The sequence below is a fragment of the Pteropus vampyrus genome, unplaced genomic scaffold (genome assembly GCF_000151845.1).
Source record: "Pteropus vampyrus isolate Shadow unplaced genomic scaffold, Pvam_2.0 Scaffold47, whole genome shotgun sequence".
Taxonomy (NCBI): domain Eukaryota; kingdom Metazoa; phylum Chordata; class Mammalia; order Chiroptera; family Pteropodidae; genus Pteropus; species Pteropus vampyrus.
Window position 1 is genome coordinate 6,077,966 of NW_011888828.1, and position 23,937 is coordinate 6,101,902.

General features: G+C 34.8%; 1 protein-coding gene across 4 annotated transcripts; it reads left to right on the forward strand.

The window, feature by feature from the left end:
• The first annotated feature begins 336 nt into the window (after positions 1 to 336).
• Positions 337 to 23,242, forward strand: PRMT9 (protein arginine methyltransferase 9). 4 transcript variants are annotated; one of them, XM_023530218.1, is made up of 13 exons: positions 652 to 773; positions 2,236 to 2,422; positions 3,079 to 3,227; positions 4,229 to 4,465; positions 4,964 to 5,131; positions 7,440 to 7,542; positions 8,500 to 8,606; positions 14,072 to 14,264; positions 16,005 to 16,188; positions 17,970 to 18,687; positions 20,823 to 20,976; positions 22,499 to 22,621; positions 22,872 to 23,239. In XM_023530218.1, exons 3-13 carry the CDS (start codon positions 3,208 to 3,210, stop codon positions 23,085 to 23,087), a joined length of 2,223 nt encoding a protein of 740 aa, XP_023385986.1. In that variant the 5' UTR covers positions 652 to 773; positions 2,236 to 2,422; positions 3,079 to 3,207; the 3' UTR covers positions 23,088 to 23,239. The 4 variants fall into 4 exon arrangements, with proteins under 4 accessions (XP_023385987.1, XP_011357706.1, XP_023385986.1 ...); XM_011359404.2 differs by lacking the exon at positions 2,236 to 2,422 and having other exon boundaries at positions 369 to 773; positions 22,872 to 23,242; XM_023530220.1 differs by lacking the exons at positions 652 to 773; positions 2,236 to 2,422; positions 3,079 to 3,227; positions 4,229 to 4,465 and having other exon boundaries at positions 7,475 to 7,542.
• The last annotated feature ends 695 nt before the right edge of the window (positions 23,243 to 23,937 follow it).

Genomic DNA, 23,937 nt, shown 5'->3' on the forward strand with positions numbered 1-23,937 from the left:
CCATTTTTAGATTTGGTGCATCACGATCCAAAGGCCTTAAGCATCACCACAAATGCCAGGCTGTCTTTCCTCATACCAAGCCACGTCTCTGACGGGCGGGTGCAGCTTCGCTCTGACTGGGTCTGCAGAGTAAGGACTTGTAGCCGAAGTCACACGGGCCTGAAGGCCAAGGAACAGGGATGGAGAGGTCTAGTTTCAGCCAGGGTGGGGGAAAAAAAGGAGACCAAGGCGAGGGGAAGAGGATTTTAGGGACGGTGTCCTATGCGCACGCGCAGTGGCCTCTCCGCACCTCCCCCTCCTACGCAGTGTACGCGTCGGGCGCAGTGACGTTTGCGTAGCGCGCCGTCGATCGGTGCCTGTGGCTGCGCGGTTGTGCGTCGCGGTTGGTAGAGTCCACCGGTCAGGGACGGGGTGGGGCTTCCTCTGTTCGAGGTGGTCTCGTTCCCCCGCGGCAGTGAACCCTCGTGTCTGCGGGTTCTCGCGCTCTAGTCGGTCACATGGACGTGTAGCCATCGAGACAGTTTTCTAGTTCCGTTTACTAAAGCATCTTCTCTTTGGCTGTATAAGGCGCAGGTGACGCTGTTATGCCGAATTCGCGGACCAGGGCCCGCCGGGGCGCCGGGAGTGGCGCCGGAGCAGCCGGCCGGGACGAGCTGGTGTCGCGGTCCTTACAGAGCGCAGAGCACTGCATGCGCGCCCAGGACTTCGGCACGGCCTATGCTCACTACCTCCTCGTGCTCAGCCTGGCGCCGGAGCTGAAAGACGATGTGAAGGTGAGGAGGGCCCCTCTTTCTTTGACTTGCTGGCAGATCGTCTGCTCTCGTAAAAATAAATAAATTGGGAGAAGAGAGCAGGTGGTTGCTATTAATATTTACTGATAAGCCTTGCCTCCTTTCTTTTGTTCACACCCATCAGAAAATCCTGTCTGCCCCACCTTCAAAATATATCCAGAATCTTATCACTTGTCACCACCTTTGTCTTTAACTACCCTGGTTCAAGCCTCAGTCATCTGCTGACTGTTGCTTAGGCTTGCGACTAAGCTTTCTCCTGCAGCCTATCACAACAGAGCCAGTGTGAGCTCTTCATAACAAAAATTAAGATGACATCATTTCTCTATGGCAAAACTTCCTTCACACTCAAATTCGAAAGGCTATACTGTAAATGAGGCCTAGGTGATAGTCTCCCAAATACTGTATTGAATTCTAGCTGTCCTTGCCACAGGGCCTTTGCTGTTGTCCCTGTTTTAGGTCGAAGAAATGTTGTGGGTTTATGTAATTGAATAAAATTCGACATTAGCCCAATCATTTGATGATGCTTCAAATTATTGGATTATTTGTGACAATTATTCTATTTAAATGAATTCGAAAAATGATTTAATTTTGCATTCAGTTTTAAGCTTCAAGCTATGTTACTTTATTTCACTCACGGTTTCTCAACCTCAGTACTATTAACATTTTGGATGGGATAATTCTTTGTGGTGGAGGGCTGTCTGGTGCACTATAGCATGTTTAGCAACATCCCCGACCTCTATCCAACAGATATCAGTAGCGTCTAAACGTTTGTAGTTCACATAAATTTAGTGTAAATTTCAGGACCAGCTGTCTTAAAGGCAGAAAAGGTGATATGATAGATACAGTAGGCAACAGGAGAGTAATCGATCAATCTGAGTGCTACTTCCTCTATTCTTTGTTCCTCAAAATTTCCTCTCGTAAAACAGGGACAGTATCTTTCTTATAGCTATTTATTGTGTATTAAAAGTGTATCTATACGAGCAACTAATTATCTATTCTATTTCAATAAAGCCGGGGGGGGGGGGAAAGTATATCTAAAATTTGTATTTCAATGCGTGATGTTCAGTTGGGTTCAGTAACTAGCTGTGTTTCCTGCTGAAAAAAAAAAAAATCCATATTTCTTTGTGTGGGCTTTTACAAAAGATATCTCTTTAGTCTTACATCCTACTATTTCCTCTACTCCCCATACCCACACTTCAGGCACAACCTGAATATAAAGTTGTATAATATGTACCTATTAATTCCCTGATTCATTTCATATAATTGTGCTTTTTCCCACTCACACCCTAGAATCTTCCTCCCCATTCTTGTCTCTCTAGTAAACTTAATCACAGTTCAGTTTCAGGTATCAATTCTTCTGTATAAAATATATGAAGATGATGTAAAATGAGATCATGATAAACCTGGAATGACTAAAGCCCTCTCTTTTTTCACTGTGTTGCAGTGTGGAGAATGTCTGGAGGGAGGTGTAATTGGAGTGAGGATGACTGTGGGATGGCTATTGCTGTAGTCCAGCAAGTGATTAAAAGGGCCAGATTACGGTATAACCCTAGGGATGAAGAGGAGGTGACAGATTTAAAGATATTGAGAGAGAATTTGCTGGGTTTGCAACTAATTGTATTGGAGTTAAGGTAACATTATAAGGCAACTTCATTGCGGTTGGGTGGTACCTTGACCTTATATCCTGTGAGAGAGGGATATGATGAGTTCAGTTTAGAACATTTTGAATTTTTTCAAAATTGGTAAAATTCTGTGAGGCCTCTGTGAAGATAGGGACAGTATTTATGTTCTTATTCGTAATTCTCTGTGTACTGATTGTTCAAGAGATGGCTAAGGGTGCAATCCCTGATTGAGATGGCTGATAGGAAGTTTTATTCATGAGCCTGAGGTTCACAAGAGAGGATCTTGATTATAGATGTAGATGTAGCCATCCATCAACACATAAATGATAGTTAATGCATTGGAGATGAATGCGAAGAGGGCTGAGGTCAAACTCCTAAAACATAGGAAGTCCACAAAAAAGAGGTAGGTGGAGAATGTGAAATGGCAGCTAAAAATGGAGACAGATTAGAGAGCAGTCAAACTGTCTAATTCAGCATGTTATTGCCATGAATGTGGTAAAATTTGATCATTTGTGTATTTGTTTAGCAAACAATGCCTACTAAAGCTAAATAAAAATTAAGGTGATCATTTAATAATAGTGAAGTTTTATTCTCGGAAATTCAACCACTGCTGTATATTCTTTCGTAATTTTTATTATTGACTTACTGTTTTCTCTTTTGTAAAGGAAACTTTTCAATATACACTCTTCAGATGGGCTGAAGAGCTTGATGCTCTCAATAGAACACAAGACTTACTTGGTTGCTATGAGCAAGCCTTGGAGCTGTTTCCTGATGATGAAGTGATTTGCAATAGTATGGGGGAGCATCTCTTCAGGTGTGTAGTGATTTCATATTACTTGTTAAGAATTACTCTATCAGTCTAGATCAGGAATAAATTGTAAAGTAATTTGAATAGGGAAAATTTAATATAAAGAGTTATTAACAAGATCAGAGTAATGACGAATTGGTTAGTAAGATATAAAGAGAATTCAGAAGAATATAGGAATAGCAGATATAATATGTAATAACAGAATAGTTTTAATATTATATCCTATATAATAGCCATTGCCCCAACAGCTAGGACAGAGTATCAAGGACGAGTTCAGCTCCTTACTAGGCTGAGATCCAGGCCTTGTTGGAGAGAACATAACCGAGGTTCACAAGAGAGCAGAGAAATCACCGTGGTGCCATGCCAGGGCATTTGTAGATAATGTTCTCTGGAACTTAGTGGACATTTGCCATTGGAATTTCTGTCTGGTTTGATATTTTTTCTCTCTCTCTTTTGTTGGTGTCCTTAGAAACAATGGTTCTCTTTTTGCAATCATTTTTCATATCTGTAATATTTAAGTAAAATATATAATTATGATAACAAGTACAACTGGTATAAACTGGTCTGGCAGCAAATTCAGCTGACTCTTGGTGACCATTCAATTCAGTTGCTGTTAGAAAAGATATTCAGGCACACCAGAGAGGAGGCTACTAGCCATAGGCTTTAGCACTTTTTACAGAGCAAATGGTTTTTCGAAAGCGCTAGTGTTCTGGTAGGTTGGTTAAATGGAGGATGACTTTGAGAGCTTCTGTTGTGCTATAGATAGTACAAAAGTAATTGCAGTCAAGTGTTTGTTAGTGTTCTGGAATGCATAAATATAGGGGTTCAGAAAGGAAAGAAGTGATCACGGATTGCAGTCCTCGCTGAAAGCTTCCCGAAGGAGATGGCACTTGGGTTGCGTAGGATTTGAGGTGGTCTTGAGAGATTCTCAGGCCAGTTGAGTGGCATGAACAAAGGCATTGTAATTAATAGCACAGTCAAATATTTTGTTTGTCATTTTTTACTAGGATGGGCTTTAGAGACGAAGCAGCTGGGTATTTTCATAAAGCAGTGAAGCTAAACCCTGATTTCAGTGATGCAAAAGAGAATTTTTATCGTGTTGCAAACTGGTTGGTGGAACGCTGGCACTTTATCATGCTTAATGACACCAAAAGGAATACAATTTACAATGCAGCAATCCAAAAGGCAGTTTGTTTGGGATCCAAAAGTGTTTTGGACATTGGAGCAGGAACTGGAATACTGAGGTTTGAGTACTTGTGTTTTAATTGATATACATGTATGCTAATGTAAATTAAAAATTTTACCAAATATAGCATATTTAACTCATTTTAAAATAGTTTTTCGTAAACTTATTAAGATTATTCATGCTATTGTATTTTTTACTATAACTTTTGCTTTATCAAAAAGTGGACATAACTACTAAGAAAAATTTGGGGCTGTTGTTGAAATTTTGCATTAAATTTTAATAGAATTTTTTACATTAATATTCTGGTTGACTCTAGATGTTTAATTCCATTAATGTTCTTCATGCCAGTTGTGTCTTTGTAATAAAGTGGATGTCATGATTTATTGTATGATTTGTTTCTTAACAAGAACATTAGTTCATTTTTAACATGGAATGAATAATGGTTGTCTTAAATAATTAAAGGGAAACCCCATGTTTAAGTATCATAATTCCACCAAAATTTGAAAAAAAATACAGTGGATTACTTTTTCTTGATGGAGCATTTTTCCCTTTATAGCATGTTTGCTAAAAAAGCTGGAGCTCATTCAGTGTATGCCTGCGAGTTGTCCAAGACCATGTATGAACTTGCCTGTGATGTAGTGGCAGCAAACCAGATGGAAGCAGGGATCAAACTTTTACATATGAAGTCGCTTGACGTAGAAATTCCAAAACACATTCCTGAAAGGTATTATAAAGTAAACCAATTTTAGTGTTTTTAATCCACTATTTTATTTTTTAAAAATTAAGATATTTAACATTTCTAGCTTCTAGTCCAAACAAAAATGTTAAAACTCTTATATTGTCAAGATATGGATATAGGATAGTTTAGCATAAGATGGATTTTCATGAAGTCATATTTTTGATAAAAAGTATTTAAAGACCTAGAGAAAAATTTGTGGCCAGGATCTTAATAAAGAAACTTGACCTTTAGCAAATCACTTTACTTTTGTTAATTCTAGAGTTCTAGTTGTAAAAATGGGTAATATGTCCTATGTGGTCAATAACTATTTAAAAACTGTTCTTAAAAATAATGCATGAGTGGATCAGGTTTGATAGACTTATCATATTTTGAGTTAATATCCTTGGCTAAAATCAAAGCTTTAGAAGTCAGCTGTCAATGGCTTAGGCCCTTTAAATGCTTTAAATATTATCTCATAAGTCTTGGTTTTTGAGTATGTTATCTCACTTTAATCCATACCACAAGGGTGATGGAATTTTAGAGCTAGAAGGGATTTAAAATCATCTAGTTCAACACTCATTTTAGAGAGTTTTTTCTGTGTAGCACTTGCTTTACTACCTCTCCTGAGTAGTCTATCTTCTCATCTTATTTAAATTCAGTTTATGTTGAAACAGGGCTTTTTATACTTTGTTGTCATTTGGACTATGATTTTTAAAAGTCGTCTTATGTATATACCTAATAATATTTACATGATACTTATGCTTCTCTGTAGTCTCTACATTTGTTCTCATAAAATAGAACGAAGTCTTTAGATTGTTGAAGCAGATAATTGTACTCATTTTATAGAAATTAACAGTTCCTGAATTGTTTTACTTTGCTCAGACAGCTGTAACAAAATACTGTAGGCGAGGTGGCTTAAACAACAGACATTTATTTTCTCGGTTTTGGAGGGTAGAAGTTCATGATCAAGGGTGCCAGCAAGTTTAGTTTCTAGTGAGAGTTCTGTTCCTAGCTTGCAGATGGCTGCCTTCCTGCTGTGTCCTCACATGGCCTTTCCTCTGTGCATATGAAAAGAGAGAGATCACCAGTATCTCTTCCACTTTTATAATGACATCAGTTCTATGAGGTTATGACCACCCTTATGATAGCATTTAACCTTAATTACCTCCTAAAGACCCTCTCCGAATACAGTCACATTGGGGGTTAGGACTTCAACATGAATTTTGATGGTTCACAGTCAGTCCATGCCATGACTCAAAGTTACCTTAATTTAATTACATTTTTCTCACAAATAGTGTTGTAGAAGGATCTACTGGCTTTCACTGAGGAGATATGGATTCTAATAAAGACTTCATTATTTATTTTGACCTTGAGCTAATCTAAAGATTGGACTAGATGATTTGAGATACCTTCCACATTCTATATGTATAGAGTCATAAATATTGAAAGTGTGTGTGTGTGTGTGTGTGTGTGTATTGGGTTTAGACACTGTGGGGAATACCAAAGTTTTTGTTCTCAAGGTACCTACAAATTAGATAGGAAGATCTGGAATAATCATGAAATGTTTTTTGTTTGTTTGTTTGTTTTTTTATCTTCTAACTGTACAAATAAATGATGCCAGCAGGAAGTGCTAAAGAAGTCCAGAGGAGGAAGTAATTATTTTAGTATGTCTTTGAGTGAAATTTTCTAGAAAGAAAGAATGGACAGAAAATTAGAGCTCTGTGGACTAGACTTTAGTGAAAACTCACATATAGTGGAAAAGCAAGAGAAGTAACAAGAGAGGCACAATCGATGCATAAGATTAGTAAACATGGATAATGAAGGTAGAAAAGGATTTTAAGAGGCAGGGCTTCTCACCCACATTAAATGTTATTTGTACATCAAGAAAAATGAAAATTGAGAAAGATTTTATTTTGATAAGTAGAGAAGTCACTGATGATAGTATTTTTATAGAGTATTGGGATAGAAGTCCAATTACTCCTTACTAAGGAGGGAGACTGGTCAAAGTAATGGGTTTGAACCACTCTTAAGGATTAAAGCAGGAATCATGAGTAGGCAGCAGAGTTAAGTGAAGGTTGTGCCCCGCCCCACACACACACCCACCCCACCCAGTGGAGAACAGAGGAGCTGGAGGAACATTAGAGTCAAGTTCCTCAAGATTCAAGAGTAGATATTAAAAATGAAATGTATTAGAAAATTTTTACATATGAACTGTTTCTATAACATACTCTTCCTTTCTCCTCTCAGCTTTGACATCTTTATATAAATAGCATGATATTTTACTTACATATGTCTTTAAAAAATCATTCTATAGAGTATCCCTAGTTGTAACAGAAACTGTCGATGCAGGTTTATTTGGAGAAGGAATTGTGGAAAGTTTGATTCATGCATGGGAGCATTTACTTTTACAGCCAAAGGTAAGCTTAAAACTTAAGTTAGATTAAGAATTCATTATTTTAACATATTTATTGACCCCCTAGCATATTTGCAGAGCAGTATGAAATACAGCCCATTTTCAAGGCACATACTGTGTAGTTGGAAAGAAATCTGCGCAAAAAAAAATTTAATAACATAATGCAATGTATACTTGTGTGCTCAAATGGGGTATATAGGCAGAAAATACTCCAGAAAGGAATTCATTATTGCATTGTGAAGGAACTGACTGTTGATTGAATAGAGTTGAAAAATGGAAGTACTTTGTCTTACAGCCCCCATGGCAAATTATCAAAAGGGACTCTAGTGATAGCTGGCTTGGTGTGGTTTTAAGGTACTAGTTGACTCCAGGGTACTGATTGGACATGACTACCTTTTATAATCACCAAATTATATTTTTCAATGAAATGATCTAAGTGCCCAAAAGTTGTAGATTTGGTTTATGTAATACGTATTATGAATGAAAAGATTTTAACATGTTGTAAGAATTCAGTACTTATACAAAAATGATTTAGATTTAAAACAACTAATTAAAGGGCGAAAAGAAGAGCAGTTTGTTTTACAAGTAGATAAAGATGATTTTGGCTTCCCAGTTAAAGTCATACCCAATAGTCATTTGCTATATGTAAACTTACAGACTTATAACTATCCCCTTTCACTTCCTCCCTTCCTGTTTGTACTGTTAAAACCACATATATATAAGGTTATGTGTGTATATATGTGTGCATAAATATACAAACACACATTATATATACATATGTACATTATGTGTATACCTATGTGTAGCAATGGAAAATAAACTTTTTAAAGGGCAAAAACCCTAAACCTGCTTATCCTCGCCTATTGTTTAAGTTTTTGTTCTTATTAATTTTCATCATTTGTCATCACACATATTTTTGCATACATGTAACTGAATGTAGTTTTTATTGTTATATTTTTAGACTGGAGGTGAAAATGGTAATTGTGAAAAGTTTGGGAAAGTTATACCAGCAAGTGCTGTTATCTTTGGGATGGCAGTAGAATGTGCACAGATAAGGAGACATCATAGGTAAGTGATTATTTACATAGTAAATATTTAAAAATAACAATTTTAAGGACTAGGCTGTACTTTAAAGGTTATTTAATGAATATTTATTCAGATGAGAATTTGTAGTTTTCTGACCTTGAAATTCATGATGTTTATTCCAGCCTTAATTATCTTTTTTCCTTTTTTAAAATTTTCTTTAAAAATAGGACTCTAAGGTTAAAACCAGCTTTCAGTTTTCTACTGGAAAATTAATTGTGATAAAATTTAGTGTCCTTTTGATGTGTGATAGATTCATGTAGAAATATGTTAAGTTCAGATTGATTTTATATGAAAGTAAAATAAAAGTTTACAATATGAAAATCATTTCAGTTTTAATTTATTTTTCATTTCCTTCTTAATAACTTTATTGCTATTATAATGTTTTGTGGTTGAATGGGATGAAATTTTAGAATCTTTCTACCCTTGAGATTCTGAGATTTACTTACCAGTTATAATACAGGTAAAAATGTTTTTAGTTTTAGAAGTTTCTTGGTTACATTTTTTTCTTTGAAAATTAATGGGCTTTTTTTTGCCTAAAACATTGATTCATATTTTGTTAGGACTTTTAAAGAAGTCCTGCTTGCAGTAACTTATTAGTGGTAAATGTAACAAATATCTTAGGAAATACTAATGAGTAAAAGAATGAAATAAAAATCATCCTGATAATTGCTGTAGGTAAATATTGTTCATCTTTATTGTATATTTTTCCTTACACTTTTCTATGTATATTACATGGTGATAAGTAAAAATATTTATTGATCGTTAGGGCACAGGGCACCAACCAAAGGGACAGACTGGTTTAACAAGAGCGTACTGGTTGAGTGTCAGCTTTGTGTAAGTAAGTGTGTTGTATGTGAATTTGTGTTTCAGAAGTGGCAATAGATATATTTTACCTGTTGTTAATAGATTTGCTTCATGATTTTTAAAAATCAGTTTCCTAGTGTAGTTTTCAGAGTTTAGAATTTTTAGGTTGCTTCCATTTTTCTGTTTGTAAGAACAAGGGTAAATATCTTTGTATTTATGTCCTTGTGGACTTTATTTATTATTTTCTCAAGATAACTTTCTTAATAAAGAACTACTGCGTTGAAAGGTATGAACATTATTCAGGCTATATAGAAACATTGCTCAATTGCCCACCAGAAAAGATAGGTTGTGTTTTGCTGAGATTTCTAGCTATAACATATTTCTAGACTCCTTGCCCTCATTATGTTTTCTCTTTATATTTTATAGAAAAAAATTGTTTGCCTAGCAAAATAGAAATTAAATGATTGGTGTCTACCATTTTAAAAAAGAATTCCTTCATCACTGACTTATTTATATTATAAATGAGTGTCTTGACTATGCAACAGAAGCACTAGAGGAACTTAGGTAAAAATAAAAATGCCGTACATTTTGTTTGAGTAGGTCTGGGTGAGCGAGGCCTAATATCTGTTTTTCACAAAGCTCAGCAGTGTGGGTTGAGGACTGTAAAGAAAAGTTCTGAAAGAAATGTAAATGAATGTTGCTGTTTTATCTGGTAGAAACATTTATAAACCATTATTATAAAAATTACTGTTTGGAACCTAATCAGTTGAATCTTATGCTCATCTGAATAAGTACATATTTTAAGAATAACCAAGAAAACTATTTTAACTTGCTTTATTAGTTAAAAAACTAGAAATAAAGAACAGTAATGTATTGATGTAGAAATAGAAAAATAAATCAGTGGAACACAGTAAGAAATCTCAATATAAACCTTTGATGAATTTATAAGGATTTAGTATCTGATACAGGTTTGGTGTTTTAGATAGTGGAGAAAGGATAAATTATTCAGCAAATAGAGATAGTGTGCTTCATTTGGGGAAAAATGTTAGATCCTTTTAATTCCAGATGAATCAAATATCTAAGTGTAAAAAATCCATTAACTGATGAAGGCTTTCTAAAGTAAAGCACAGGGTTTCTAGAAGCAATAAAAGATTGACAAATTTGACCATATTAAAAAAAAAAAATGAAAAAAATTTCACTATTTTACATCATTGGTGAAAGATAAAGTTAAAAGGCAAGTGACAGATGAGATAAAAATTGCGACTTTTAAAGCATAAATATAATTGTCTATTTAACAGAGAAATGAAAATTAATAGGATAGCATTTTTAACTGTTTATGTTTACAAACTAAAAATGATCGATCCTATACTGTTTTCTTGTAGGTGGTGCCACATTGTAATAGCTCAGTTTAGCATTATCTAACAAAACCAAAGATGTGTATAGTCCTTGACCTAGCATTTCCACTTCTGATAATCTGTCTCGATAAATACTCATATATGTGTGCAGTGATATGTATGTAAGGATGCTTACCGTAATAGTGTAAGTGGAAAAATCAAAACAAAAATCTATCTGAATGTTTATTAATAAGAAAATGTTTCAATAAATTTTAGTAAAACATTCACCCAATGCAATACCTCAGAAATGTCAAAAAGAATTAGTTAAGGTACATGTACCAACATAGAAATTCATGACGTACTATTAGGGAAAAACACAAGGTGTAATCCTAGGAGCATTGAGCATACATAGTACTCAAATCTTGGTTTCTGGGTACCATTCCTCACTGCAAGATACTTTGATAACTTAGAGAAATGACTGCTTCCAGGACTGGGGCAGGGCAGATTCAGGATGACTCTGGAACATCTTAGGTCAAAAAAAAATGATAAGGGTGTTAAAGAACACAGGGATATGCTTGGAAGTATCTCCCACTGGCCAAATCTGGGACAGTTTAAGGACTAAAATATGTAAGGGCAGTTGTGAATTAAAACCCATTGCCTAAAATGAGAATCCATGAATCTCTACTTATAATAAATAGATTAATACATTATTGAGAAAAACTCATACAGTAGAATGCTAATTCAAAATGTAGAACAAATGATGCAGAATTACTATTTGCAATCCTTGTGGAAAGATGCAAGCAAGAATTACGAATGGATACTAAATCAAAGGGAGAAACTTGATGAGGATCATGTATTAATATAGTTTCACAATATCTTACTGCAATTAATACAAATTACTTATTACAAAAAGAAAAATGTTAAAATATACAGGGAAGAATACAAAACATCTTGACAAAGTGATCAGGATTGATATCACCAATAAGATTCCTCCAAATTTGATACTTTGAGGATACATCACTTGGGAAGTATTACGTCCAAAATGTATAACCTGTCTGTAATTGTGAGGAAGCCTCAGACAAACCCAGATTGGGGCCAGTCTATTAAATAACTGGCCCTCCTTCTTCAAAAATGTTAATGTTATTAGAGACAAAGTAAGGATGAGGAACTGTTTCAGGTTAAAGAAGATTGAAGATACAGGACAGCTAAATTGAAATTACGATCCTGTATCAGAGAGAAAAAACTATACAGGACATTTTTGATTTATAGATCATTTGACAAATGTGGAATATGGACTGAAGATTAGGTAATAAAGAATTTGATAACTGAATTGTGATTAAGAAAATATCCCCATTCATAATAATGATACACTGAAGTATCTATTAAGAAATAAATGAGCATGATGAATGTAACCTACTCACAAATGATTCAGAAAAAAGAATATATATGGAGAGGAGAGAATATGATAAAGCAAATGTGGCAGAATATTAAAAAATTTTGAGTCTGGTTAAAGGATGTGGGAGTTCTTTAGACTATCCAGGAAGTTTTCTATAAATGTGAAATTTTCAAAATAAAGAGTTAAGAGTACAGAAAAAAACATGTATAATATTTCTGAGCAATATAATACATATTATTACATAAATATAAAGAAAAAAGATATGAAAGGATACACATCAAACTTAACAGTGAAAAAATAGGGACAAAGGAGTACTATGAAGATAGACTTACACTTTTTTTTACTATACTGTTTACTGTTTGAAAAAAATAACTATACTCATGTATTTTATAGGACATTAAAAGAAACTTTTTGTCACATTCTTTTTGCTTATATATATTTGTCACATCCTTTTGCTTCTATAACTTATGACTTTTAATTAAGAGTTATTAAGATCAAGAATACCATTTGATAATTTATCATTTGAGAGTATAATAAAATTTCTAGAAGAAGGTCGTTTGAACTTCTGAAACCCTATACAGGTAGATAGACTAATAAATGAATATCTGAGATAAGATGAGGTTGGAGTATTCCTTTCACAAAATGGTGTTGCTAATTCCATTTGATAATTTATCTTTTGAGAATATAATAAAATTATTTCTAGAAGTAGACTGAACTTCTGAAACTCTATAAAGGCAGATGGACTAATAAATGAATGTCTCTGACATAAGATGAGGTTGGAGTATTTCCTCTTACAAAGTGGTGTTGCTAAAATGTTCATGATTTTTTTTAGTGTAAATTATTGACATCAAACATTATAGCGAGTACATAGATCATAAATTTATGATTTGATGAACTTTCATGAAGTTGATAGACTTGTGTATTGCTCAAAGCAAGGTTCAGAACATTACCACACACCAGAAACTTCTGCTATTTACCCGTACTCTACCCGCCAAGAGTAGCCACTATCCTGACTTCTAACACCATAGATCATTTTGCTGGTTTTGAATTTCATACAAATGGAATCATACATTTTTTTTTTTTTTTGTGCCTGGCTTTTTTCATCCAACACATTCACATTTTTATGTGTAGTTTGTTCATTCTCATTGCTGTATAGTATGCCATTCTATGAACATACCACAATACATTTGTTCACTTTGTTGTCTAGGGACATTTAGGTAAAATCCAGTTTTTTGGCATTGGAAATAGTAGAGCGATAAACATTCTTGAACATGCCTTTTGTGATGGTCTGTGTGTACTTTGTGGGCCATATTCCTGGAAGTGGAAATGTCAAACACCTGAAACAGATCATGTTCAGCCTGAGTGATGAAGCCCACCCAAGGGTCTTACTAATTTTATATTCCTACCAATAGCGTGTTGTCTGTAATCGTACCAACACTTGGTATCGACTGTGTATTTTCCTCATTCTGGTTCATTTCCCTGATGACTAATGAATCCGAGCAACATTCATATGCTTATTGGCCATTTGGATGTGCTCTTTTGTGAAATGTCTAAGTCTTTTGCCCATTTTTGTTTTTGTTCTTTTTAATTTGCAGGAATTTAAAAATATATTTTGGATAGGAGGCTTTTGTTGAATTGATGTATTATAAATCTCTTTTACTCATTGGCTTGCCATTTTACCTTCTTACTGGATATCTTTTGATGAGCATATGTTCTTAATTTTAATGTAGACCTATTTATCATTTGTTTTCCTTAATAAATAGTGAGTGTGTATGTAATTGTGTTTAATAAACCTTTGTCCATAAAGTTTTATTTAATTTTTAGCTTTATTTTTGCTGGATTCAATGCGCTACATGATTCTAAAAACAAAAAAAATCTTTCTCCCTTCCTCCCCTTATTTCCCGTCTCACCAGGGTGGGTGTTAAGGACATTGCTGGGATCTGTTTGCCAACAAATGTGAAATTTCAGAGTCCAGCTTATTCTTCTGTAGATAATGAAGAAACAATTGAACCTTATACAACTGAAAAGATGAGTCGAGTTCCTGGAGGATATTTGGCTTTGACAGAGTGTTTTGAAATTATGACAGTAGATTTCAACAATCTTGAGGTAAAAAAAAAAAAAGTTCAATTACTATTTTTAAGCATTAAACTTCATCTGTTGTTTAAAAGAATTAATACATAGGACAGTCGTATGAGTTTGCATAGAATTCCACTTACTATGTAAGGAAAATAATTAAACAGTAACCAGAATTCCCTCCTGAAATTATTTACTTTAAATACAGAGAAAAATATTTCTAGGATTTGTTGAGAATGAGTAAAGTGTCAGCCAGATACTTTCACATGTGTTCTTAGGTTGCTCAGACAACAATGTTGCAATACAGTTTTAATTATCCTTGTGCTATACAGCACGGATCCCCAGCCCCTAGTCCTGGGACAGCTACTGGTCTGTGGCCTGTTAGGCCACACAGCGGGTGGTGAGTGGCAGGCCAGCTAGCGAAGCTTCATCTGTATTTGCAGCTGCTCCCCAGTGCTAGCATCACTGCCTCAGCTCCATCTCAGATCATCAGGCATTAGATTCTCATAGGATCGCCGGTCCCTGGTGCCAAAAAGGTTGGGGACCGCTGCTGTACAGATGAAGGAACTGTTACTTACATTAATTTCCCGCTTATAATGCAACATGTGAGTGCAGAGGCAGGAGTTCTAATCAAGATGTTTCTGGCTTTTCTGAGTCATGCTGCCGTTTCAAATTAACAGCATTCCTTAAAATGAACAGTAATTGTATTGTATGACTATTAGGGTGACCAACCATCTCGGTTTGCCCGGGACTGAGCTGTTCCCGAGACGTGAGACTTTCAATTTTGAAACTGGGACAGTATTGGGAAAATCAGGTCAAATTGGTCACCTAGTCCATGTGTGTGTTGCCAGCGGGTGGGAGGATGTGCTGTACAAAGAAAGTGCTCAAAGAAATCGAAGTTATAGAGAATCCTCTGAAGATCTTTAAAGGGTTAAATGTTCAAGTACATAAGTTTTTTAGATGAAAGCTGCTTGGAGATAGAAGACTTTGGGAGAGTCATTTTAGTCTAAGATTTTTATAATTTAATAAAAGTTTTCTCCTATTAATTGTTACTAGATTTTTCTTGAGGTGGTCTGGAGCTAAATGCGCATTTTGGCATTGCTTCCTAAGGCTGAGCTTCAAGAGCATTTCTTTTCTAATAGAACATTCCAGTAAAGAACAGCATTACAGCTGTTAACTACCCCAAAGCTATCCTTTAGTTTAAGATTTCTTATTTTAATTTTTCCTTGCCACAATTTAAAAATAAAAACACCTTTAATATTAAGGCTTTAATTTTGAAAGCGTTGCTTGCCTATTTAACACTTTCAAGTAATACAGAAGTATAGAAGGGAAAAAGAAAAAGTACATTTCTTCACTTTTTGAATTTAAGCCCTTCTTTCTCAAGATTAACAGTTGGAAGTGCATCTCTTCAAACTTGCGTTTCTATTCTACACACACAAACACACTTTTTACAAAACAAGACAGTCTATTGCTTTTCCATTCACTGCTCTTATTCAACAATATATCATAAACTTCTTTCTACATCAGTAATATGTTTATGCCTCATTGTTTTTAATAGTTGTATGATGTTCCACTGTGATAGAGTTTCCCATTCAATGTGCCTTAAATGGTTGTAGGGGTACCAAGATTTTGATCCCTTAAGAGCACTGGCAGGAATGAGAACTTACAAAAATAGAAAGTAATGTGATATTGGGGTGTGTATGTATTAAATATATAAATTTAATTTTATATTTCTTTTACATTTTAATTCCTTTTGCATTTTTTTTTGGTCAGGAATTAAAAGGTCTTGCAACCAAAAAGCCTGGTAAAATTGGTGTCCCAGTTATTAAAGAAGGCCTACTAGATGCTATTGTGGTTTGGTTTGTACTCCAGCTTGATGACGAACACAGTTTATCCACAAGTCCTAGTGAGGAAACATGTTGGGAACAGGCTGTCTACCCCGTGCATGACCTAGCAGGTATTATATTGTCTAATTTTTTTGTTTGTTTTTTTAAACTTATTGCTTTAATCCTCTAAGCATTTGAGTCAGTGTCAGAAAAATTATTTCAAATACGAAGTTTTCAGTCAAGGAAGATTGTTTAATCTTTTGAGAATTTTCTTTTTTAAAAGTAGCTTTAATCAATATCATATATGTAGTTGAGAAGAGAAACTAAAACACAACTCTGCTGCATACCACTCACAAAGATCTATCATTAAATTATTTCTTCTGCTCTGATTAGTTACCAGTACATAAGAGAAATGCCAGTCCATTTTTTATGGCACACAGTGCCATAAAAAGCATTACTTTTAGTGCAAGACTCCTTACAGCTTACAGAATCTGATGGCATCTGTGGGGCCCTGGGTCATAGAGATGCACATACTCATGTAAGTACAAAGTTTTTCAGTTTTAGAGCGTACCTGAATCCATGGACTTCTCTAGGAAAGTTCTATATTAAAGATATTTTTGGTATAGAAATTTTTTTTACCAACAACTTGTTTTCAGTACATTTCACAGCAGTTATATTACATAGAAAAACTCTACCTTTTTAAAAGTGGCTGTTTGTTTCTCCTCTGATGGATCTAATTTGGCAAGATCATTAAGTCATGGAATCAGTATTGTGGCTAGTATGGTGTTGTTGGAGTCAGTCAGGTAAGGTAGATTTGGGTTCAGATCTCAGCTCTTCTGCTTACTGACTCCCTGGCTGGCCTTGCTCGTTATTTCTCAGAGCTTTTGTACTTGCTATATAAAAATGGGATGATTCTACCTACCTTGCAAGACTGTTGTAGGGATCATTAGAGATAATGAACGTAGAATGCCTACCATAGTGACTGGCACTTAATAAGTAACGTTTTCTATTTGTATTTGTGTATCCTAAAACTTTTATAGTAACTTATTCAGATGAGCTTTAAAAAAAAAAAATCATTCTTAGAGAAAGGACATTTTAAATGTTTAAACATAGAATAACACCTTGTATTTTCAACTGGCTCTAGGGCTGATAAAGAATTGTGATTGTACATTTACATCTTAAAGTTTACCAAGTGTGCAGGGTCAGGGCTGGTTAGTACCTGGATGGGAGACCACCTCAGAATACCAGGTGCTGTAGGCGTTAAAAAAAAAATTAAAGTTTACCAAATGTGAAAGCTAATAGAAAAGAGCATGATATAGTCTATTCTATGACTTAGTTTTTCCTTATATTTTCAAATTTATAAAATTACAAGACTGTCAGAGATATTACCGATAAGGTTCTATTGAATGCTGCTTTGTTCTTTTGGAAATTTCTGTTGAAGAATGTCCCTTTAAGTTTAAGTGAAGTTTGGTGTTGAACCCTGAATTTTATTTATCTTTGTTATTTTTGGCTTCATTACCAAAGAAGATTGAGAGTTCCCTGTTGCCCTTTCCCCAACCTCCAATTTTGAGGTCTCAGTGATACTCAGTGATTGTAGTAAAAGCACTAAATACTGATAATTAGGGTTCAGTAATGGAGCTCTTGAACCTATTAGACTATGAGTTAATTAAATCTTTAAACTTGTTTTTCCTACGTAAAAACTGGAGGGATTTTCCTAGGTTTTTTTTTTTTTTTTTTGTAGGAAATGATTAATTCACTTAATTCTAATAAACCAATAAACATAGTCTTTCCTGTAGTGATTTAAAAAAATGGGGTGGTGGAATGGGAGGACAGATGTGTTTATGTGATGATCATCAGGCTTATAAATACTCATATTCATCAATTATAACTTTTTTTCTTCTGTTTTATGAAGACTACTGGATAAAGCCTGAGGATCATGTGATGATGGAAGTATCTTGTCAAGATTGTTACTTAAGAATCCAGGGTGTCAGTGTCTTCAGTTCAGAACATAAAATGGATGTTGGGAAAAGTTTTGCCAAGAATAAAGACTTGCTGTCATTAGGAAATGAGGCTGAACTCTGTAGTGCCCTGGCTAACCTTCAGACCAGTAAACCAGATGCTATGGAGCAGACATGTGTATTGGAATCCACAGAAATTGCTTTGCTCAATAACATACCGTATCATGAAGGCTTTAAAATGGCAATGAGGAAAGTGTTGTCTTCACTGACTCCAGAGAAATCATGTCAGGCCATGGAGACTCACTGTCAGGATAGTGACATGAGCTGTGAAAGTGGACAGAATAATTCTGAACAGAGTGCCTCTGAGCCTTTCTATGTGTTAGACGTGTCTGAAGGCTTCTCTCTTCTGCCTGTAATTGCTGGCACACTTGGGCAGGTTAAACCTTACAGTTCTGTGGAGAAAGACCAGCACCGTATCACACTGGACCTCATATCTGAAGCCAATCACTTTCCTAAAGAAACACTTGAGTTTTGGTTGAGACATGTAGAAGACGAATCTGCTGTGCTGCAAAGGCCTAAATCAGACAAGTTGTGGAGTATAATTATATTGGATGTCATTGAGCCATCTGGGCTCATTCAGCAGGAGATAATGGAAAAAGCTGCAATATCTAGGTAAAACACAAAGTATAAACTTGGGTTTTTTTTGAGCTCAAACTTTAATTTTTTAAAAAAATTTTTTAATGGCATAACTGTGCAAATGAGTCATGATCTTGTAGTGTTCCTCAAGTATTTCTTTTCAGGACCTGTGACCTCATTCCTTTCTCTGTGTACATGGCATTACTAATTTTTTATCCCTAAAGGCCCCCCTGCACTGTAGATGTGAAGAGAGCCTACTTTGGGATTGGACTACCTATATGTAGTATAGGAAATTAAGTACAGATATGTAGGGATAGATAAGACATTTAGGGTAAATAAAAACAAATTTCAGCTTGCTAATTTCATAGAATGGTACCCTCTTGTGACTAGGGTTAAAATTTTATCTGGTTTGGTAAAGGCATAGATAGAAATTTTGTTAAGAGCTATGTAATTTTGTTGAGAGATGTATAATTTTAACAATTATGGAGATTCAGTTTCTACTAGACTTTACCTAAAATGCTAAAAAGTTAAGTTGGAAAGGAATGACAGATGAGTAAAGCATTGTGTTAGGGTAGGGTCCATTTTAGGCTAATCTGTATACAGGACTTATTACAACTTACTACAACTTTGTTTGCTGAACCATTTGATAGAGGTCAATTTCATAACTTTAACCCTTATTTTAACAATTAGCAGGTGTCTCCTTAGAACAAAGGTTTTCCTCTACATAACACACTAAAATGATCACACTCAGGAAACTTAGCATTGATAAAATACTATTATTTAATATATAGTCTTGTTTTAGTACTTTCCCTACTGTCCCAGTAATATACTTTTTATTGCTTTTCTTCTTCACCAATCTGGAAATTCAGATTGAAATCAGCTTGGAATATTCAGTAAAATTGAGGGATTTAATGTTTGATTGTAAATGCGACAAATGAAAATAATTATTTGGTTTAAAGTGTCCTCTACCTCTCTTTCATTTGATGGCATTAGGTGACCCACCCACCCCACCCCCCACATCTCTCACACAGTTCAGGTATCAGGAAACAGACCATACAGGTAGGTATGGAAGCTGCCTTGCTTAAGAGCCCTAAATTTCATGTAAGAACTGGTATCTCTCATAGACATAGTTTCCAAGTCCAAGCGATAGGAACACTTGGCTGCAGGTTATTCCACATTCAGAGAAGCCCAAAGGTAGTGTGGTTTCCCATCAGGCACTTAGAGTTTGTTCATAGTTCTCTCAGTCTAGATGCAATCTACCTTTTAACATTAATTAATTTTTTTTTTTTTTTAATCTTCATAGCAGTGTTGCTGATAACAGTCAACTTCCAGCCTTTTAGGATTTTCAGGCAAACAGAAGGTGAACCCAAGATCAATTGTAGGAGAAAGGGTTTTATTAACCCTTTACTTTGTTTACTAGAGCACTTGGCTTTTTAATCTTTTTTTTTTTTCTTTCAGTATTTAACTTCTTATTTTGAAATAATTTTAAGCTTATAGGGAAGTTAAATAGTACAAAGAACTTAACATATCTACACCCAGATTCACACATTGCATTTGGTTTTCATGTTTCCTTAGTCTCTTTTATTCTGGAATAGTTCCTCCATCTTCCATGATGTTAGTTTGGAAGAAAGTGGGCCATTTATTTTGGAAATGTTCATGTTTTCTTTATTAGATTCAGTTTATCCATTTTAGAGAGGAACACCACAGAAGTTTTGTCACATCAGGAGGTACATAGTGTTACTTTATTCCATTATTATTGTTAATTTAGATCAGTTCATTGAAGTTGTATCAACCAAGTTTTTTGACATAAGTTGCTGTTTTTCTCTTTGTAATGAATAAGTCATTTCTGGGGGGTGAGACTATGTAAATATCCTTTTCCTAATCAAACTGTCACCTACTAATTTTAATATTCATTCATGACTTTATGAATCTAAAGACATATCCATCCAGCTGACTGGTTGCTTTTCTCTTTCATAGATCAGCAGTCACATTGTTTGACTTGTCGGGAAGTTATTTCTAGTAGTTTACCATTCTGAACTACAAGCCAATAACATAAAGTCCATTAGACTTTATACAATCAGTAGCTCACTAATTAATCAGGATTCAGTTATTGGTATTTATTTATAATATATAGGGAATCAGGATGCTTTTTAAATTTTTTCCTTCTCTAGGTGTTTGCTACAATCTGGAGGCAAGATCTTCCCTCAGTATGTGCTTATGTTTGGGTTGCTTGTGGAGTCACAGACATTGGTAGAAGAGAGTTCTGTTCAAGGAACAGCACGAACTCTTGGGTTAAATATAGCACCTTTTATTAACCAGTTTCAGGTAAGTGTCTAGAAGGTAAGGTTCAAGCAGGTAGCTGTTATCCACAGTCTACCTCATCTCTCTCTGTAGTTTTATATACTCATTGTGTTTAGCTGGATTAGGATGGTAATGTTTCCTAGAACAAAGGAATTTATTATGGTAAAAAAATCAATCTAGGGAAGGTCGGATATCTTCAAGCATGTCCAGGGAGAGGTTGATGTATCTGTGTCCTATTTCACCATGGACAGTTGCTCTCTAATATTTTATTCACACAGAAGGGCACTTAATTTTTTTTTTTTAATTAAATTTATTGGGGTGACACTGGTTAATAAAATAATATAGGGTTCAAGTGTTGAGTTCTATGTCATCTGTATTACATTGCGTGTTCACCACCCAAAGTCAAATCTCTGTCACTATGTATTTGACCACCTTTACCGTTTTCTCACTCCACACCTATTTTTCCCTTTGTAATGAATAAGTCTTTTGTGGGGGTGAGACTGTAAATATTCTTTTGTTAGTCAAACTTTCACCTACCAGTTTTAATATCCATTGATGACTTTCCCTCTGGTAGGAAGGGTACTTTTTAAATCAATTTCCTTTTTATTTCAAATAATGAGGGTAAAATGATGGGACACTTTACAGCAGTGGTTGTCAACCATTTGACTATACAGTCATGTGCCCCATAGTGATGTTTCAGTCAACAAAGGACTGTATATCCAATGGTGGTCCATAAGATGGTCATGGAGCTGAAAAGTTCCTATCACCTAGTGATATCGTAGCCATGATAATGTCAGCAGTGCATTTACTCATGTGTTTGTGATGTAAACAAACTTTTTGTGCTGCCAGTCATATACAAGTACAGCATATACAATTACAGTGGTGGGCTATACCATTTAGGTTTGTGTAAGTACGCTGTGATGTTCTCAACAAAATCACCTAATGACACATTTCTCAGAACATAATCCCCTGGCTAAGCATCGCATGAATCACTTGCAGAACTACTAACAGGATCCCAACTCCAAATCGACCTGAGGTATGGCCTGAGCAGTTGGGGACATTTTTAAAAGCTCCTTTGATGATTTTAATTTGCAGCCAAAGTTGAGAATCACTGCCTTATGGAAATAAACTGAATTTTTCAAATGAAATCCACTATTATACATATGTATTCAATATATATTGAATTTGGCATATTTTCTCAAACAGTTCAATAGTTACACTATTTGCTTATTAGTTCATCTTTTACACATAAGCACATCCTTGGTTTAAACACTTTGGAGCAGTTTGACTTTCATTGAAGCAGAGAATTTATAGGTAATTGAAACCATGATTTAAGCAAATGATTTAACCTCCCTAAACCTTTATTCATTCTTCCTGTAAAACTGGAATCATGAAAGTCCTTATGCCTTTAGGTTAAATGTGGGAATTAAGTTAAATGAGGTAATAGATGTAAAAGGCATTCTATCATACTGAGCCAACTATAAAGCAATTGATGAGCCTTGGCCACAAAAAAAAAAAAAATTTGAAAGTTTCATGCTTTCTTTAGGTACCGATACGTGTATTTTTGGACCTCCCTTCGCTGCCCTGCACCCCTTTAAGCGAGCCGGTGGAACTCCTAAGACTAGATTTAATGACTCCGTATTTGAATACCTCTAACAGTGAAGTAAAGGTGATGCAAAATAATTTCTCTTATCTGGAATAATTACACTAGGTAATACTTTATGTAAATAGAATTGTTTTAACCACTTTCTTTAAAGACTTAAATGTTTTTCTGAACAATATCCAGAAATGGATGTGGCTTAATATTACTGAATATTAATTTGAATTGGGTAAATATATTTATGAAGTAAAGATCTAAAGAGACAAGGACTGACTTATTTAATGCTGATGAAATTTTCATGACTTCTTAATTTTCCTAGGTACACATTTGTAAATCTGGACAAGTGACTGCTATTCCATTTTGGTACCATATGTACCTTGATGATGAGATTAGGTTGGATACGTCCAGTGAAGTCTCCCACTGGAAACAAGCTGCAGTTGTTTTAGATACTCCCGTCCAGGTGGAAGTGGGCGAGGTACTTGTGCTCAACGTCCAGCACCACAAAAGCAATGTCAGCATCACAGTAAAGCGATGAGCAGTTTTGATGAAAAACTGGTTAAGTAGAGCAAGTACACAATTTTTCTGGTCTGAATAGTGGGACTGTAATCATAAACTGGGGATGTAAAGATATAATTCCTTGTAACAAATATTTTTTTAAAATTGATAATAAAGTATTTAAAATGTAAATTATAGTTGCATTACTACAAAAATATTTGCTGTGGACTTCCTTTCTGAAAAAAGGCTGTTTTTTTCAAATTAGGAAACTTTATTGCTTGGTTTTACTTTCTGTGTATTAAATTTTGCTGAACAGTTTTGTCAGTATACTAAAACAATAGAGATAAGGGATTTTGAGTCATCTTCATTGCCATGTGTTAAGCAAAAAATTTAAGTTTTTAAGGTATTTTAACTTTTTATTCTTAAATCCAAACTTATAATTGGTAAACATCAAAAAATTGGCTTCCACTGAAAACTGAGGGTTGTGGTTACCCTTAAATTCTAAGCTTGCTTCTTTTAAATACTAGATATACTTCTGAAATACCTTCTTAGGTTGTTTTGGGAATACAAACCTGCATTAAGAATTTAAGCTATAAACTAAGAGGAGAAGAGATAGGAAAAAAATAAAATCTTAATTTAAGGAGGCAGCATTTTTCCTCGTCTACTTTGGCAAAGAAAAATGAAAAAGCTGATAAATTCAAGGAGTTGTTCAACTTAAACCAGTATTTTCAAAGTTCTGATTTGAATTGATCCAATTTTTAAAGACTTGAAATAGATTAATAAGATTATCATGCCTTGTACGTGCTATGCGCTTTTTGTAAGTTAAGCCATAAAGAAATTAAGATGTACTTTTTTTCCACATTGCCTGTTCTCATTACCTCTGCTATTAT

Coding starts and splice junctions, on each gene's coding strand:
- PRMT9 (XM_011359404.2), top strand. CDS start 585: ATGCCGAATTCGCGGACCAGGGCCCGCCGGGGCGCCGGGAGTGGCGCC. Junction 4,466..4,963: donor GCAGGAACTGGAATACTGAG/GTTTGAGTACTT, acceptor TTCCCTTTATAG/CATGTTTGCTAAAAAAGCTG. Junction 7,543..8,499: donor ATTTACTTTTACAGCCAAAG/GTAAGCTTAAAA, acceptor TTATATTTTTAG/ACTGGAGGTGAAAATGGTAA.